Source organism: Penicillium riverlandense (assembly GCF_028828495.1).
Source record: "Penicillium riverlandense strain IBT 135883 chromosome Unknown utg000001l_segment0_segment0, whole genome shotgun sequence".
Lineage (NCBI taxonomy): Eukaryota > Fungi > Ascomycota > Eurotiomycetes > Eurotiales > Aspergillaceae > Penicillium > Penicillium riverlandense.
The window spans coordinates 4,619,557-4,633,458 of NW_026643194.1; the positions used below are offsets into that span (position 1 = coordinate 4,619,557).

The 13,902-nt window shown below is 53.5% G+C and overlaps 4 protein-coding genes across 4 annotated transcripts; 2 read left to right on the forward strand and 2 right to left on the reverse strand.

Annotated features, from left to right (window-relative positions):
- Positions 1–5: 5 nt before the first annotated feature.
- Positions 6–1,410, forward strand: N7474_001859 (DUF914 domain membrane protein; the record flags this gene model as incomplete). The annotated part of the gene is made up of 3 exons (XM_057193274.1): positions 6–235; positions 286–476; positions 560–1,410. 3 exons carry the CDS (start codon positions 6–8, stop codon positions 1,408–1,410), a joined length of 1,272 nt encoding a protein of 423 aa, XP_057058227.1.
- Positions 1,411–2,948: 1,538 nt separating this feature from the next.
- Positions 2,949–4,620, reverse strand: N7474_001860 (uncharacterized protein; the record flags this gene model as incomplete). The annotated part of the gene is made up of 4 exons (XM_057193275.1): positions 2,949–3,700; positions 3,876–4,094; positions 4,148–4,252; positions 4,407–4,620. 4 exons carry the CDS (start codon positions 4,618–4,620, stop codon positions 2,949–2,951), a joined length of 1,290 nt encoding a protein of 429 aa, XP_057058228.1.
- A 2,089-nt stretch (positions 4,621–6,709) lies between these two features.
- N7474_001861 (uncharacterized protein) lies at positions 6,710–10,151 on the forward strand (the record flags this gene model as incomplete). Its single annotated transcript, XM_057193276.1, has 4 exons — positions 6,710–7,313; positions 7,369–7,440; positions 7,495–7,713; positions 7,765–10,151. The coding sequence occupies 4 exons, from the start codon at positions 6,710–6,712 to the stop codon at positions 10,149–10,151; spliced, it is 3,282 nt and encodes a 1,093-aa protein (XP_057058229.1).
- A 2,029-nt stretch (positions 10,152–12,180) lies between these two features.
- erg1 (squalene monooxygenase erg1) lies at positions 12,181–13,657 on the reverse strand (the record flags this gene model as incomplete). The annotated part of the gene is made up of 2 exons (XM_057193277.1): positions 12,181–12,449; positions 12,505–13,657. The coding sequence occupies 2 exons, from the start codon at positions 13,655–13,657 to the stop codon at positions 12,181–12,183; spliced, it is 1,422 nt and encodes a 473-aa protein (XP_057058230.1).
- Positions 13,658–13,902: the final 245 nt, after the last annotated feature.

The following is a 13,902-nucleotide window of genomic DNA, read 5'->3' on the forward strand; positions in this document are numbered from 1 at the left end:
CCAACATGTCCTCCAATAATGAGGGCGCCATCGAGGCGTTTGGCAAGGACAACCATGCCAGTTCATCGTCGCAGTCGCTGCCCAAGCAGGGTGTCGATGTGGCAGTTGTTTCCCAGAGCCCTACGCACTCCTCCGAGGAGGAGCAGCTGCCGGCGGCCGATCTGGTCGATGAGCAGAAGAAGGGCTGGCTGGCCTATTTCAAGACCAAGGAGTTCTACATCACCTTGGCTCTAGGGTAAGAAACATTGACTTTGATTGATAGTCAAAAGCTAACCCCCGACGCAGACAACTGCTGGCCATCGCCAATACCTCGACCAGTACCTTCACCACGCTCCTCGGGATGCAGCATTGGGCGGTCCCCGCTTTCCAGACATTCATGAACTATGTGCTCCTGAACCTTGTTTTCACTTCTTACACGATGTACCGTTACGGCATCAAGGGCTGGCTCCAGTTGGTGTGGCGTGACGGCTGGAAATGTATGTTGCATCATCCCATCCCCGAGGGTTTGGGCTGCCGGTTGTACCTTAAGAACGTGGGCTGACACAACATGTTTGGACAGACATCATCCTTGCCTTCTGCGACGTGGAGGGTAATTACTTCATTGTGCTGGCATACCAATACACGACCATGCTGAGCGCGCAGCTGATCAACTTCTGGGCCATCGTTGTGGTGGTCGTCCTGTCGTTCATCTTCCTGCGCGTGCGCTACCACATCACCCAGGTGCTAGGCATCATCGTCTGTATCGGCGGCATGGGCATCCTAATTGCTTCGGACCACATCACCGGGACAAACGGCGGCGACGTGACCAAGGGCAACCAGCTGAAGGGCGACTTGTTCGCGCTCCTCGGCGCCTCGTTCTACGGCTTCACCAACACAGGCGAGGAATACTTCGTCAGCACGCGGCCCGTGTACGAGGTGCTGGGCCAGATGTCGTTCTTCGGAATGATAATCAACGGCGTACAGTGCGCGATCTTCGAGCGGGACTCCTTCCGCGACGCGAACTGGGACGGCAAAGTCGGCGGCTACCTGACAGGGTACACGCTGTGTCTCTTCATGTTCTACTGCCTGGCGCCCCTGCTGTTCCGGTTGTCGTCCGCGGCCTTCTTCAACATCTCCATGCTGACCATGAACTTCTGGGGCGTCTGCATCGGCATCACGGTCTTCCACTACCATATCCACTGGATGTACCCCATCGCGTTCGTGCTCATCATCGTCGGCCAGCTGATCTACTACCTCGGCCGCAGGGTCCTTGGCGAAGCCCGCAAGCCCTGGCTGGGTCGCAACCAGGAGCGCGGTGTCGCCGGTCTCTTCACTGCTAAGAGGAAGATCGAATCTACCGTGCCCGAGGGCGTGAACCCGGCGGACCATGATCCTGAAAGTCCCCCGGCCGCGAACACGAGCTCTGTCTAAGTTGTACTGCTGGCTAACTAGACGTGGATTACTCTCTTCTTTCTCTTGTCCATGGTTTTGTTGATTTCGTTGATTTTGTGAGTTGATTTGGACATAGAAGTGGGATGATGGATGGTATGGTATATACATGGAACGACTACCACGAACCTCTAGATCCCCCTCTGTACAGATCTTGCTGTGCGCTTGCCACAGTCCTGCGGACCGTGTTCAAGGGCAGCAAAAACTTGCTTGCTCAGTGTGCGCCTTGGGCGTGTCTTAATTCTTAATTTCGGGGAGATCTGGTTCGATATATATACACGTCGGTTATGGGAATGAAACGAAACGTCCTGCGCGATTATTAATTCTAGAAGATGCCTTCCTATCCACGGATGATCCCTTAAGAAACTCATCACCTCGTATCTAGGTCAACATACATCCCTAGGAACAATCTCGAGAAGACACTATTCAATAGAAATGAAAATCATTGAACCAGACTCATTAAACAAGTAGTCCGTGAGATATTTACCAACCCCTAAAACGAGCGTGAGATGGAGAGACGAGAGGAGAGAGACTAAGTAAAAGAAGAAAGAAAGAAATAAAAAAATTAATAAAGAAAAACTCCGAACTCAACACAAGGATCCCTAACTTATCCATATTAGGAAGGAAAGAATATAAAGGAAATGCAGAAAAAAGGACACCACGAGATGCCAGAGAAAGAACCACCGAATGACAACAGCAACAAGAAGTAAGAAGACTCCGGCTCTTTTTACACGGGTGCATGGGTAGAGAAACGAAATGCCTGCATGACCCAACAGCCCCCGAAGCAGGTTCTCCTTCGCCGAGATATTAAAGATAGAAGAGAGAGGAACCCAAAAACAACACATCCTTTCACCAACCAGCCGTTCTCCTGACGTCGTTCTTGTAGACGGACGGTATGTCAAGTCCAAACCAGATAGATGCGTGTCCCAACCAACCCCCTGCCAAAGAGAAACAATAACACCCAAAACCATACCAACCCAACCGTGAAGCGACAGGACCAAGGAACTCGACACCCCTCTCAATCAAACACGCAAGCTCACAGAACTGAAGCGCCATGTCCAATCCAAACCCGAAATCCACACCCATACAGAGAGGCACTGCAAGAAGAAAATGAAAAAAGGAAGACTCCAGGGCCCGGAGGAAAGCCGAAAAGAAAATTCGCCGACGCATTTCGCCGAACACAAAAAACAAACAAAATCACAATCCACGGACACCGAAAAAAAGGGGAATAAAAAAACCGAACGGACTCCATAGGAAAAAGAATCCCAACAAGTCCCTTTTTTCCCCTCCGCACCCAAGCCAGCGTGGATGAAATAAAGACGTAGATCAAAAGAGACAGAAAGAACCCCAGATCGAGCACAAGATGTTGAGAATTTGTGCCATGTATGTACCGTTGCGAGGAAGAAAACCGTATGTCACCCACGAGCAGCCAACTAAACTTCCCTGGCCATGACTTTTTTGAAAGTGGTCGCAACGCCCACCGGAAGGAAACTCAAGTCGAATATATCCGGTCAAGGCGTTCAACCCCACACCGAGGCTTGGACGCCCAGACCGCTCTTCGACCCCCAGACGCCACTGCCGTTGCTCCAAGCCAGAGCCACGCCGCCGTCCTTGGCACCCTGTGCACCGGTCGAGGCCGGGTTAGAAGTGGCCGAGGTGGAATGCTCGTTGACAGCGCCAGGGGCATCACTAGGGGTGAAGCCGAAGCCGAGAGGGGACGGCAGCGGCGTGGTGGACCGCTTGTTCAGGGCAGGGTTGGAAACGCCTCCGGGGACAGAGGTCTGTCCCGCAGCAGGGCGGGATCCGATGGGACCAACAGATCCGATGGCACCGGCAGTCGGTTTGGACGAGGGCTGGCGGGAGGAAGGAGAGTCGGCACCGCCGGGGGATGAGGTCGAGGTCACGGGCTGCTCGCTGCCGAAGCCTGCGTTGATGCCGGAACTGGGCGAGGAGGTGCTGTTGGCCCGGTTGGGCGACTGGAAGCCCGAAGGGCCGTCAGCGTTGCCCGCGCCGGTGGGCTGGGACATGCCAAAGGGGTCCACGCTGCGAGGAGAGGCTCCTCGAACTCCGGCGGAGGAGGGTGTGGCGCCGCCCTGGCTGTCCGCGCGCGAGTTGTCGTCGGAGAGGGTGCCGGGTGGGAAGAAGGCGGGACTTTCGTTGCCGTACAGGGCGCGGTGCTGGCGCGCGAGCAGATCACGACGACTTTCTTCGCTCACGGCGGCCGGGCTGACGGAGCGATCGGACTTGGCTGCGGACATCTCGGCGAGGAGGCCTTTGAAGAAGAAAACCACGTATTAAAACCCAATGTTCTGAACCAAAAAAACGGAGCTCAAACCAGAATATATTATACAATGCCAACGGATACATAGAAGAATATGCAAATAAATGGGGGGAATCTGGCAAAGGTCCAAAAAAAAAAAAGAAGAAAAGCAGAGGCTACCACGTACTTCGGTTGTACTGCTGCTCCTGGTGGTAGTTGCGGAGCTCCCGCTCACGCTGTGCTGCCATCCGACGCTTTGCCTGCATCATCTGTTCCACCTCATTTGGGCGGCCCTGGTACCGCTGGGAGGCATAGAAGCCCTGGAGGTTGCCCGAGGGAGGCATGCGCGAGCCATCGAATTCGCTGATCGAATGATGACGTTGGGGGCCACTGGGGACACGGGGATCTTCTCAAAAACAGTTAGGAAAGACCTGGGGATATTTGTCCAATGCGGCATACCGTAGTCGGGATAGGGCCGGCCCATCATCATGGGCATCGAATCCCGCCGAGGAGCATTCCACAGCTTGCCGCTCTTGACGAGGTTGTCGATCGCACGGTCGATCTCTGTAAACACATATAATAATCAGCGATCTGCCCGGAAAAAAAAAACCACGCGGGAGTCGTTGGCAACGTTTGATCCCCATAGTTCCGCAACCACCCGGGGTACATCTCGTCGGGGAGAAATCCGGAGCGAACGAAAAGGAAAATGTGTCCATACCGTCGAACTGCGAGGAGAAGGCTGCCGGGCTCTCCTCACGCTGAGAGACCGAGCTCGAGCCTGTGGCGCCGGAGGTGTGAGTGTTGACCATGTCTTTCACGCGGGGCGATGGACTCGAAAGCATACCTGACCGCGAGGGCGGAGCTGGTTGTTCCCACGACACCTGGCGGGACGAAGGCGCCTGCCAACCCTGAGGTTCGTAGTAGGAAGACATGGTACTAGACGGGGAGCGTCGTCGGGGCGGAGAGACGAGCGGCGAGGATTCAGGGGGCGGAGGAGAGAAGCCCACGGCGACAATGAAATTCCGTCCGGAGGGCAGCAAGAACCTGTCGAAGACCAAAGAGGAATATGAGCGATCGATCCCAGCGCGTGATATGAAATGAAAAGTCCCCAGAACGACTCGGTGAGGGGCCTCCGGGCATCCGCGATGGCCTCGGGTAAAGTTGGGCGTCCGTCCGCACACACCGGGGCACCAGATGGGTGTGAGAGGGCTTTCCCAGCGATCACCTCGTTCAACGGTCCCCGTGGATCCGAGAAGCAAAAGACATTCCGGGGTGTTTTATGCGAGCGGGAGAGTTGGAGGAGGGAGGTGAGGTGCACACTTACGGAGGAGCCAAGAATTTTTTTTTGGGTGGCTCGGGAGGGAAAACAATCTACCACGAACGAACGAGGCAGGGAGTTCTCGGGTCGACGAAGAGGGTAGTGGCACGAGCGAGAGAACGAGAGAGGGCACGAGGGAAGAGGAGAGAAGAGGGAGAGTGGAGGGAAATAAAATCAGGCGAAAAGGAGAGAGAGGGTCCGGCCCGCCTGGTGTTTTGGGGCGGGTCAGTCATTAGTATCAGTATTATGTATTAACTAATGGTGGAGGGGTACAGTAGTAATGATCCGAGTAGCACAGTATTATTCGTATCTCCTGTTCTTTTTCTTTGCTTTCTTTTGTCTTCTCTCCGACTACCCTCCGTCGCTGGGGAACCGAACAGCGTGGTGCCCGGCATCGGGGCCAACCCCGGCCCACACGTCTCCCCACCGAACGGACACATAGACATTGTCGCCTCTCTGGATGTACGATGATGATCCAGTGCATGCAGTCAGCCTGCCGAGGACGCTTGGTCATCGATTGCACGAGCCCCTCGTGGTGGCGGACAATTGTACTAGGGAGTGAACTTAGGTTAACTAACTGGCTAGTTAGAACCCGTCCCTACTATTACTAATGCACAAAGAAGCAGCACAGAACAGGCTTGACCCGGCGCTAGGACTATAAGTGCAAAGTATCGAGTACCTGCCATTCTTTGATCGAATCCGCCTGGAGGCCGTACCGGCAGTGCTCCGAAGGTACCCTACGACGACGCACGCCAGTCAAGGCCTCTTTCTTGCCCAATCGGGATGTGGCGGTCCGCGTTGTCTCCCTGCCCCACTCATGGCTCTTAATTTCGGTCTTTCATAGCTGACTGGCGCCGAGTTGGCGATAACATCCATCTCCCACGTGACTAGGGTATCGCCCGCACGTGTTGGGGGAAGGATCGCGGGGGCTGAAGAGTTGACGATCAAACAGTCCGTCTGGCCCGAAGAGAAGAATAGTTTCCTAGGGATGGGAGTACCTAGGTAGATATCTAGGCAGTGATAATAGTGTACCTGCATGAATACTCCAGTCAGACAGCCACCGACCGCGCGAGTCAGCAGAAACAAAGAGCGATCAATGGTAATCATGAATGGGAGTGGGAACAGCATCAAAAGAAGCAGCGTAGCAGTGATAATTAGTGAGCTAGCTAGTTAGGGGCGCGGACACACCTGGATCTCATTCTTCTGTTATGCCCCGAGACGGTTCATACTCCCCCTTTACCACCGCCGATCGACACTCCCGAACAATAGCCTGCACCGGATTCTTTTTTTCGCGGGAATTCCTCCTCCTGCTGCTTCCTCCTTTCTTCTGGACACTCTGCACCACACACCGACTGGGTCGGTCTTCTCTACCACTTCACTCCCAATTCCACTGCCGCTAGCCCGTACGGCCGACCGACTGGCCTCCCCTCTTCTGCCCCAAACCCGATCACATCACGCCCCGGGCCGCCTCGAACTCACTACGCCTCACCTTACCTGACCACACCACATCACAGCCTCGCAACCCCCGACACCACAAAGCCCAGACTAGCTGAACAGAACTCCCTGTGGGAGCCAACAGACTGTGTGGCAAGGGTACTCTCCATCCTTCAATTGTGCGGGTGCAGAGGGGCTCTGTTGTTGAGTGGTGCGGTGGAGAGAGAGTCTTCTCGTGTTCGAGTCCTCCGCCTGTTGGAAGTTGCTTTATGGTCTCAACCATCGATGGGAAGGGGAAGCGTTCTCACCTACCTGGTGATCCCTCACCGATAGCGTCGGATCCGCCTTCCACGATGGCATGGCCGTCATCCGACGCGTCCGAGATCCCTGCTCGCCCGACCTTGAATTCACAGCAATCGAGCTCCCTCCCATCCACCCCTTACCAACATGCGCGCAACCTCTCCTTCCACTCCCGGTCGCCCTCCCCCGTCCGAGGCAATACGTCCCCCCGTTCCACCCACTCCGAATCCGCACACCTGCCCCCCTCCGCTCGAAAACCGCTCGATGGCTGTAAATACGAGACCGCGATGGCCTACTTCCGGAGACGAATGCCATATAGCCTAGGCTCCGAGGCACTCCCGGAGGACAAGGATGCGCTGAAGGAAAAACTCGAGCCCGAGGCGGAGAAGAAGTTGACGGCAGACATTATGGACCTCTACGACGAGTTGTTGCCCTCGGCGGAAAGCGATGATCGACGCCGACAGCTCGTTCGCAAGCTGGAGAAGCTGTTCAATGACCAGTGGCCGGGCCACGAAATCAAGGTCCACGTCTTTGGCTCGTCGGGAAATAAGCTCTGCTCCAGTGACTCGGACGGTAAGGTTATCGTGGGCGCAGAGGGAGGGCAAAACAGAAAGGCTGACTCTCACAGTGGATATTTGTATCACCACCAATTACAAGGAGCTCGAACATGTTTGCAAGTTGGCAGAGGTTTTGGCTAAGCGTAAGCTGAACCCTATACGATGGTGAAATGTACCGGCTGACACGGGATGAATAGATGGGATGGAACGAGTTGTCTGTGTGTCGCACGCGAAGGTACCGATTGTCAAAATTTGGGATCCGGAACTCAGGCTGGCCTGTGACATGAATGTCAACAACACTCTGGCGTTAGAAAACACCCGTATGATTCGGACCTATGTCGAGGTCGACGAACGGGTACGGCCATTAGCCATGGCCATCAAGCACTGGACGAAGAAGCGGATTGTCAACGATGCGGGTAAGGTCGATGCCCTCCCAAGACTTTGCGCAAGCTGACCTCAGGATGTAGCGCTTGGGGGCACTCTCAGTTCCTACACTTGGATTTGCTTGATCATCAACTTCCTGCAAACACGAGACCCTCCCATCCTCCCAAGTCTTCAGGCTCGCCCTCACGAGAAAAAAGTCACGCCCGACGGCTTGGTCTGCTCCTTTGACGATGATCTCAAGTCTTTGGCCAACTTTGGACGAAAGAATCAGCTGTCAGTAGGCGCATTGTTTTGCGAATTCTTTCGGTACTATGGGCATGAGGTTGAATATCAGGAGAATGTCATCTCGGTGCGGCAAGGCGGCTTGATCTCCAAGGAAGCCAAAGGCTGGAACTTGCTCATGAACAACGGACTCTGTGTGGAGGAACCGTTCAACACATCAAGAAACTTGGGTAATACGGCCGACGACACCTCGTTTCGGGGCCTCCACATTGAACTGCGAAGGGCATTCAAGTCTGCTGTGAAAGGGGATCTGGCAGATTGCTGTCAGCAGTATGAATACCCACCAGAGGAAGAGCGAACATGGGAGCGGCCGCCGCCTCAGCCGCGGCCTACACTGACGCCGGCCCTTCCTTCTCGCGGAGGCCGTGGAGGCGGCCGGGGTGGCCGATATACGAACCAATTCTCTCGTGGAGGGTTCGCTGGTAGCCGTCGGGCTTCCAACACGGTGAACAGAGCCAACTCGTTCCGGCAGCCGAATATGCCTTCTGAGCTCTCTATTCAGGCCCAACAGCAAGCGCAACAGCAGGCCCAGAGCTTTTTGCATGATCAGCTTTGGCAACAGATTCAACTGCTTCAAGCCCAGGAGCAAGAACTACGGTTGCAGCTTCACAACCAGGCCCTGATTACCGGCCGACCACCGCCAGTGATTGTCCGACAGCCGTTTATCCAATTCCCGGTGCCTCATCAGCAGCATGACTATACAGGCGACGAAAACGCGCGGTCAAGATCGGGGACAGTTAACCACCCAGGACTCACCACGGCCCAACGACAAATCTATAACCCCACGTATGCCAGTATCAGTGCCTCCAATACGCAAGGCAGCACAACCAACCCTCCCTCGCCATCGGCTGCATCTGCTTTGCCCGATTTCCGACGTAATCCTCGACGATCGTCAACTGCAAACGGATCCAGGGCGCACTCGCAACCCGCTCGAGGCCAGAATTCTCCTTCCCTTCAAAGTTTCCCACCTCTATACACACTCCCACAGCCACTCGATTCAAAACGAAGGCCACCTCCCGAGTCTTCAGAAGGTGATGGCAGCGGAGAAGATGAGAATGGTCTTCCTCCAAACAGCTTGCCCAGCAATGGGTCCCGCTCAGACTCTATCGACGACAACCAATCGCAGGGATTCCAGGGGCTTTATAACTATGTCAACCCCCAGCAGATGCAGCCGTACCAGCCAACATCAATGTTGCCTTTGTCCACGCCCATGGGATTGGCATTACCGAACGGGTATACGCCCTTTGTTCCGATGCCTCAAGAATATCGGCCAGGGGTCTTTCAACCGGACGTTGTGAACGGGCGTTCTGAGCAATACGCTACCGCAGGCTCGAAACCGCAGCGATCCGCTTCGCGGCCCGCTGCCTCGAGAGATCGGGGTCCCTTGATTGTGGATGGCTCGGTTCCTCCGACCGAACCTCGTGCGTCTTATGTGTCGGAGTTGAACGACCCATATAGCGCCGTAAGCCAATATACGTCGACGTCGGATGACCACAACATCAATACGCCTGTCAGCTTTTCCGATTCCTTGTCGCAGGACTTCCCAGACGTCCCATTCGAGATGGAACAGTCGGCTGTATTCACCCGGCCATCTGTGGAGATTCCCAAGACGAATGGTACTATCAAGACACAAACCAACGGGACCAACGGGCAGCCGGAGCTTCTTGCCAGCCGATTGCAAAACTACCACTTGTCAAATGCCGAGAAGTTGGCTCAATCACAGACCCAGGTTAAGGCATTGAATTCGGTTCGCCAGAAGAACGGATCAGGAGGTGGTGCCAAGGACACAGTCCAGACGAAGCAATCAGGGGACAAGTCCGCCCAGCACTCAAACGACAACCGCCATCAGGCCAATCACTCAAAGCGCCGCCAGAACGGCGTCGAGTCGTCCGAGAAAGTGAATGGTGTGAACCACAAGCCCAAGTCCAACAAGGGCCGCCAGGATGCGTCGCACAATTCGTCCAATGCAACGTCTGACTCCAAAGATCGACATGTCGACCAACATCGGGGCAAGTCTGGTGGTGCGGGTGGATCTGCCAATGGCGTGAACGATTCGAGTCATGGTGGATGGCAGACGACGAAGAAGAAGCACCGCAAGAACGCCAAGTCGTCTGTTGAACCACGCAACTCTGTTAACGGCAATGCGGAGCCGCTTCCTGCTGACGAGTCTATGCGAAAGGGTGGCTGAATACAAGTGTCTTGTTTGTGTTGAACACTGGGGACGCACATTTTTCATGGCCTCTTCTTGCGGCCTTGACATCTTTCCGTCATGACGAAATTTCTGTACACGCCCCACACGCATGGCTTTTGCCGATCCATCTCCGGCACTGTTGATGTACCTGCTGAGTTGGATTGATGATCCTGAGCAAGAACTCGAATAAAAGAAGGAAAGAAAGAAAAAACCTCCCTTGGATCTCGACAAGAGGTAGGACTTGTCGAGACCACATCACACATTCTGTGCCTGGGTACGAGTGAGAGAAAGCTGGCTGGTTCATCTTTTTCTTCCTGGGAAACGAATCTGAGAAATAGCAAGAAGTGGGGGAGAGAAAGACAGCAAAAACCTACTACCCATGCATCCATTGTCCATTGCACGCAGTTGACGAAAACGATTTTTGTCTCTTTTTCATCTGTTTGGAGTTCTTTTTGTGTGTCTGTTTGTCTGTATGTGTTTGTTTGCATGAGAAATGGCTTTAGACCCGGTTTCTTTTTTGTCCTGTCTCTAATTGAGTGATTGATTGATTCCCTTATGATGCTGCCATCTTCTTCCCTGTTTTTTCTTTTCTTCTGTGTCTGTTTCTGTATAAAAGAAAGGAGAGAGAGAATAACAATATTTTCTTTTGCGAGATGAGTATTTTCTGCTTCTTACTTCCTCCCTGCTTCGTTCTTCTGTTATCAACTCCCGGAAGGAAAGAAAGTGAGGTAAAAAAAAAAAAAGGAAAATATTTTTCTTTGCATTTGGTGTGGGAGTTGCGTTTTGCTTGTCTTGTCTTTTCCTGTCCTGTCCTGTTTATTCTATCTTTCTGGCTTTCTCTCTTTCGCTCTGTTTTGCTTTGCTCTGCGCTTGCATCGGAAATTGCGTGCATTGACTGACTGCATGGAGCATTCTGCATGACCTGCTTTGTTATTTTCTTTTTTTTTTTTTTTTGACTCTTGGCTCTTTTTTGCTGTTCTTGACATGTCATGATTTGATCAAATAGTGAATATGAAATGAACATGAAGATTGAAATGGCATGAAACGTAATAGGAGAAATAGAAAGACAAAGACAGATAGTATAAATTCTTATCTCTTCATATTATAACCGACCCTAAGAGAAAAAGGGAAAAGGGAACAACAGAAGAAACAGAGAAAGAGGAAGTAAATTGCTAGGAACTTGTTTTCTCCTCTTATATATCCCTGACTACTTGGTGCCTGATGCTAGACGTGTCGTCATGGTATGGCGCAATTGGTACCCTACCTGCCGTGCTGAGTGGAGTGAAGTGCCCAGTGCGACGGCTATATTGGCGTCATGTGGGAAGTAGATCATACGGCTGTGCCGTTTGAGACCAGACCTATTAGCTTCTAGTGATTAGAGGAGGATGATAAGACACTGTTCTTGGCTATCTCTGCTGATATAATGGATTGTATGAGATAAGACAAGACCAAGTTCATTGTGGCACAATCCTGGTAGACAATGCAGAGGGGCAGACAGACCGCGCTTGTTCTAGATAAACATCCCTGCCAAGCGTCAAACGTCAGTTGTGGCCGGTGCATCACTTGCACCACCACTTACATCACTTGCATGCTTACCAAGACTTTGCATTAGGGCTGGATTTACAACAGTTGGATCAGAATCAGGACTGTGTTTATTATTGGTATCAATATGTATGTCAGATATGATGGTCTGGTATAATAGTATGGTATAGTACATTTGTGACACGCGCAGAAGAGAAGACAGGTATTCCAGCCCAGCCTAGCCACTCAAGAGACTCGTTGCTTTCATGTCAATGGAACTAGGAGTGGGATATAACCACACCGAGTGAAATGCAGGTGCAGGTGCGAAAGATGCTGGGAATGATATAGCTCCCGCTGAAAGATGGCAAAAAAGGGAACAGCAATCGAATCAATCATGACAACCTGCAACGAAGGAGAGAAGGGACAATATCCCAGGAAAAAAGAAAGATACCCGAAAACTCCCGGCTCGAAAGTAGTTTCCTTTTTCTTTTCAGGCTGCATTGCATCAACTCCAGATCTCAGCCCATATGAACGGGAAAATAACCACGCACGCGGTCCAGAAGACCATTATGGACTGGTATGGAAAGAGGATTAGGTGCGTCACGGGGGTTTCGCGGAGCAGAACCCAGATGGAGAGGAAGGCGACGGAGAAGAAGTGGGTGAAAAGGACCATAGGCTGCTTGATCAGACCTGCTAGAAGTCCGACAGGGCCGTCAACCGGTCCGATTTGGAAGTAGCGGAAGCAGCCCCGTTGGAGGGCTTTGAGATGTTGATCTACAATATCAGATCAGCGGGATGAAAATGGGATTGAAAGAGGGAGAAACCATACCGTCGGCGGCGAAAAGCATGTATAGCGCCTGGGCGAGGATGTTGATGACGGAGGATGAATTCTTTCTCGCCCAGTGGAAGGCGGATAATTGTTTGAGAACAAGGCCGGTGTCTGATAGACTGGGCACGCGCTCTGGGCTAAGCAGGTCGCGGATAACACAGACGTCATTGAGTGCGACGGTCATCCCGCCTCCCGTCAAGGGATGGCGCATGTTAAGTGCATCGCCGACGATCATCAAGCCGGGAGTTTTGTTCGTGGAGGCGGGGAGGAAGGAGTTGGGCATTGAGCGCAGCTGGCCCTTTTCTAGCGCGGCCAGAAAAGCCGGCTGAACGGATTCCGGCAGTGTGGGCATAATCGTATTGCGGAGGTGGCCCTTGACGCCACCGTTCTTCACAGAGGCCGAGGGCAGGTTCTCGGGGATATCGACGAGGATGCGGGTTTCGTGCGAGCCGATCTGGTACATAAGGACCGGCGAATGATCGCTGAGGAGCACATGGCCATAGTAGGGACTCGGAAGTTGTGCATCGATCATCTCCAGGCCCCAGAACTTGGACCGAAACTTGGGTGCGTGCGGGTGGTGGACTTTACGGAATTTCGAAGCGTACCCGTCGGCGACCACGGTGAGCTGGGCGAAGTAGCAGTCCTTCATCTCCTGCTCCTTGGTCACGCACTCGACGCCCAGCACCTGGCCCGTATGCGTCGAGGTCACCAGCGCCGTGGCCTTGGCCTCGATGACGGAGACGTTGGGACAAGCCTGCGCGGCTTCGCGCAGCTTCATCACGAAGCGGCCATGGTGAAACGTCCACCCCTCAGGCGCGGGCTCCGACGGCGCCGATTTGGGGTAATCCAGGATCACAGGCTCTTGGAAGTACGAGACATAGTAGCCCTTGACAGGGATCGCGTCGATCCCGTCGAGACAATCCCGCAGGCCCAATTTTTCTAGCGCCTGCACTCCGCCGGGTTGCAGCAGCTCGCCCACGATGCGATCGGGTTCTTTCAGGGATGTCTCTAGTAAAACCACGCTCCGGCCTTGTCGTCCCAGGGTGACAGCCAGCGCGCAGCCCAGGATTCCAGCACCGATAATCACGACGTCGGATTCATGGTGGTCGAGGCGAGTTTTCGCGGGGGTGGCGTGGCCATTGAGGGAGGACATGGTGGAGTAGGTATCAGAGTAGGGGAATCAAGGTAGTCGGAAGCGCAGGGACATGGTAGGGTCGGTATGGCGAGGTGGTTGTTTAAGAGAGAGAAAAAAAAAGGTGTTGAGTGAGTGAACTAGTTAAGAGTTAGGGGTGGCATGACATGTGAACTCTCCGCCTAGCCAGTCTGCACGCTACCGTGTAGCGCCCATCCCGGTCCTACATCTATAGATCCTAGTACACAATTCGGTCCCTGACTGGT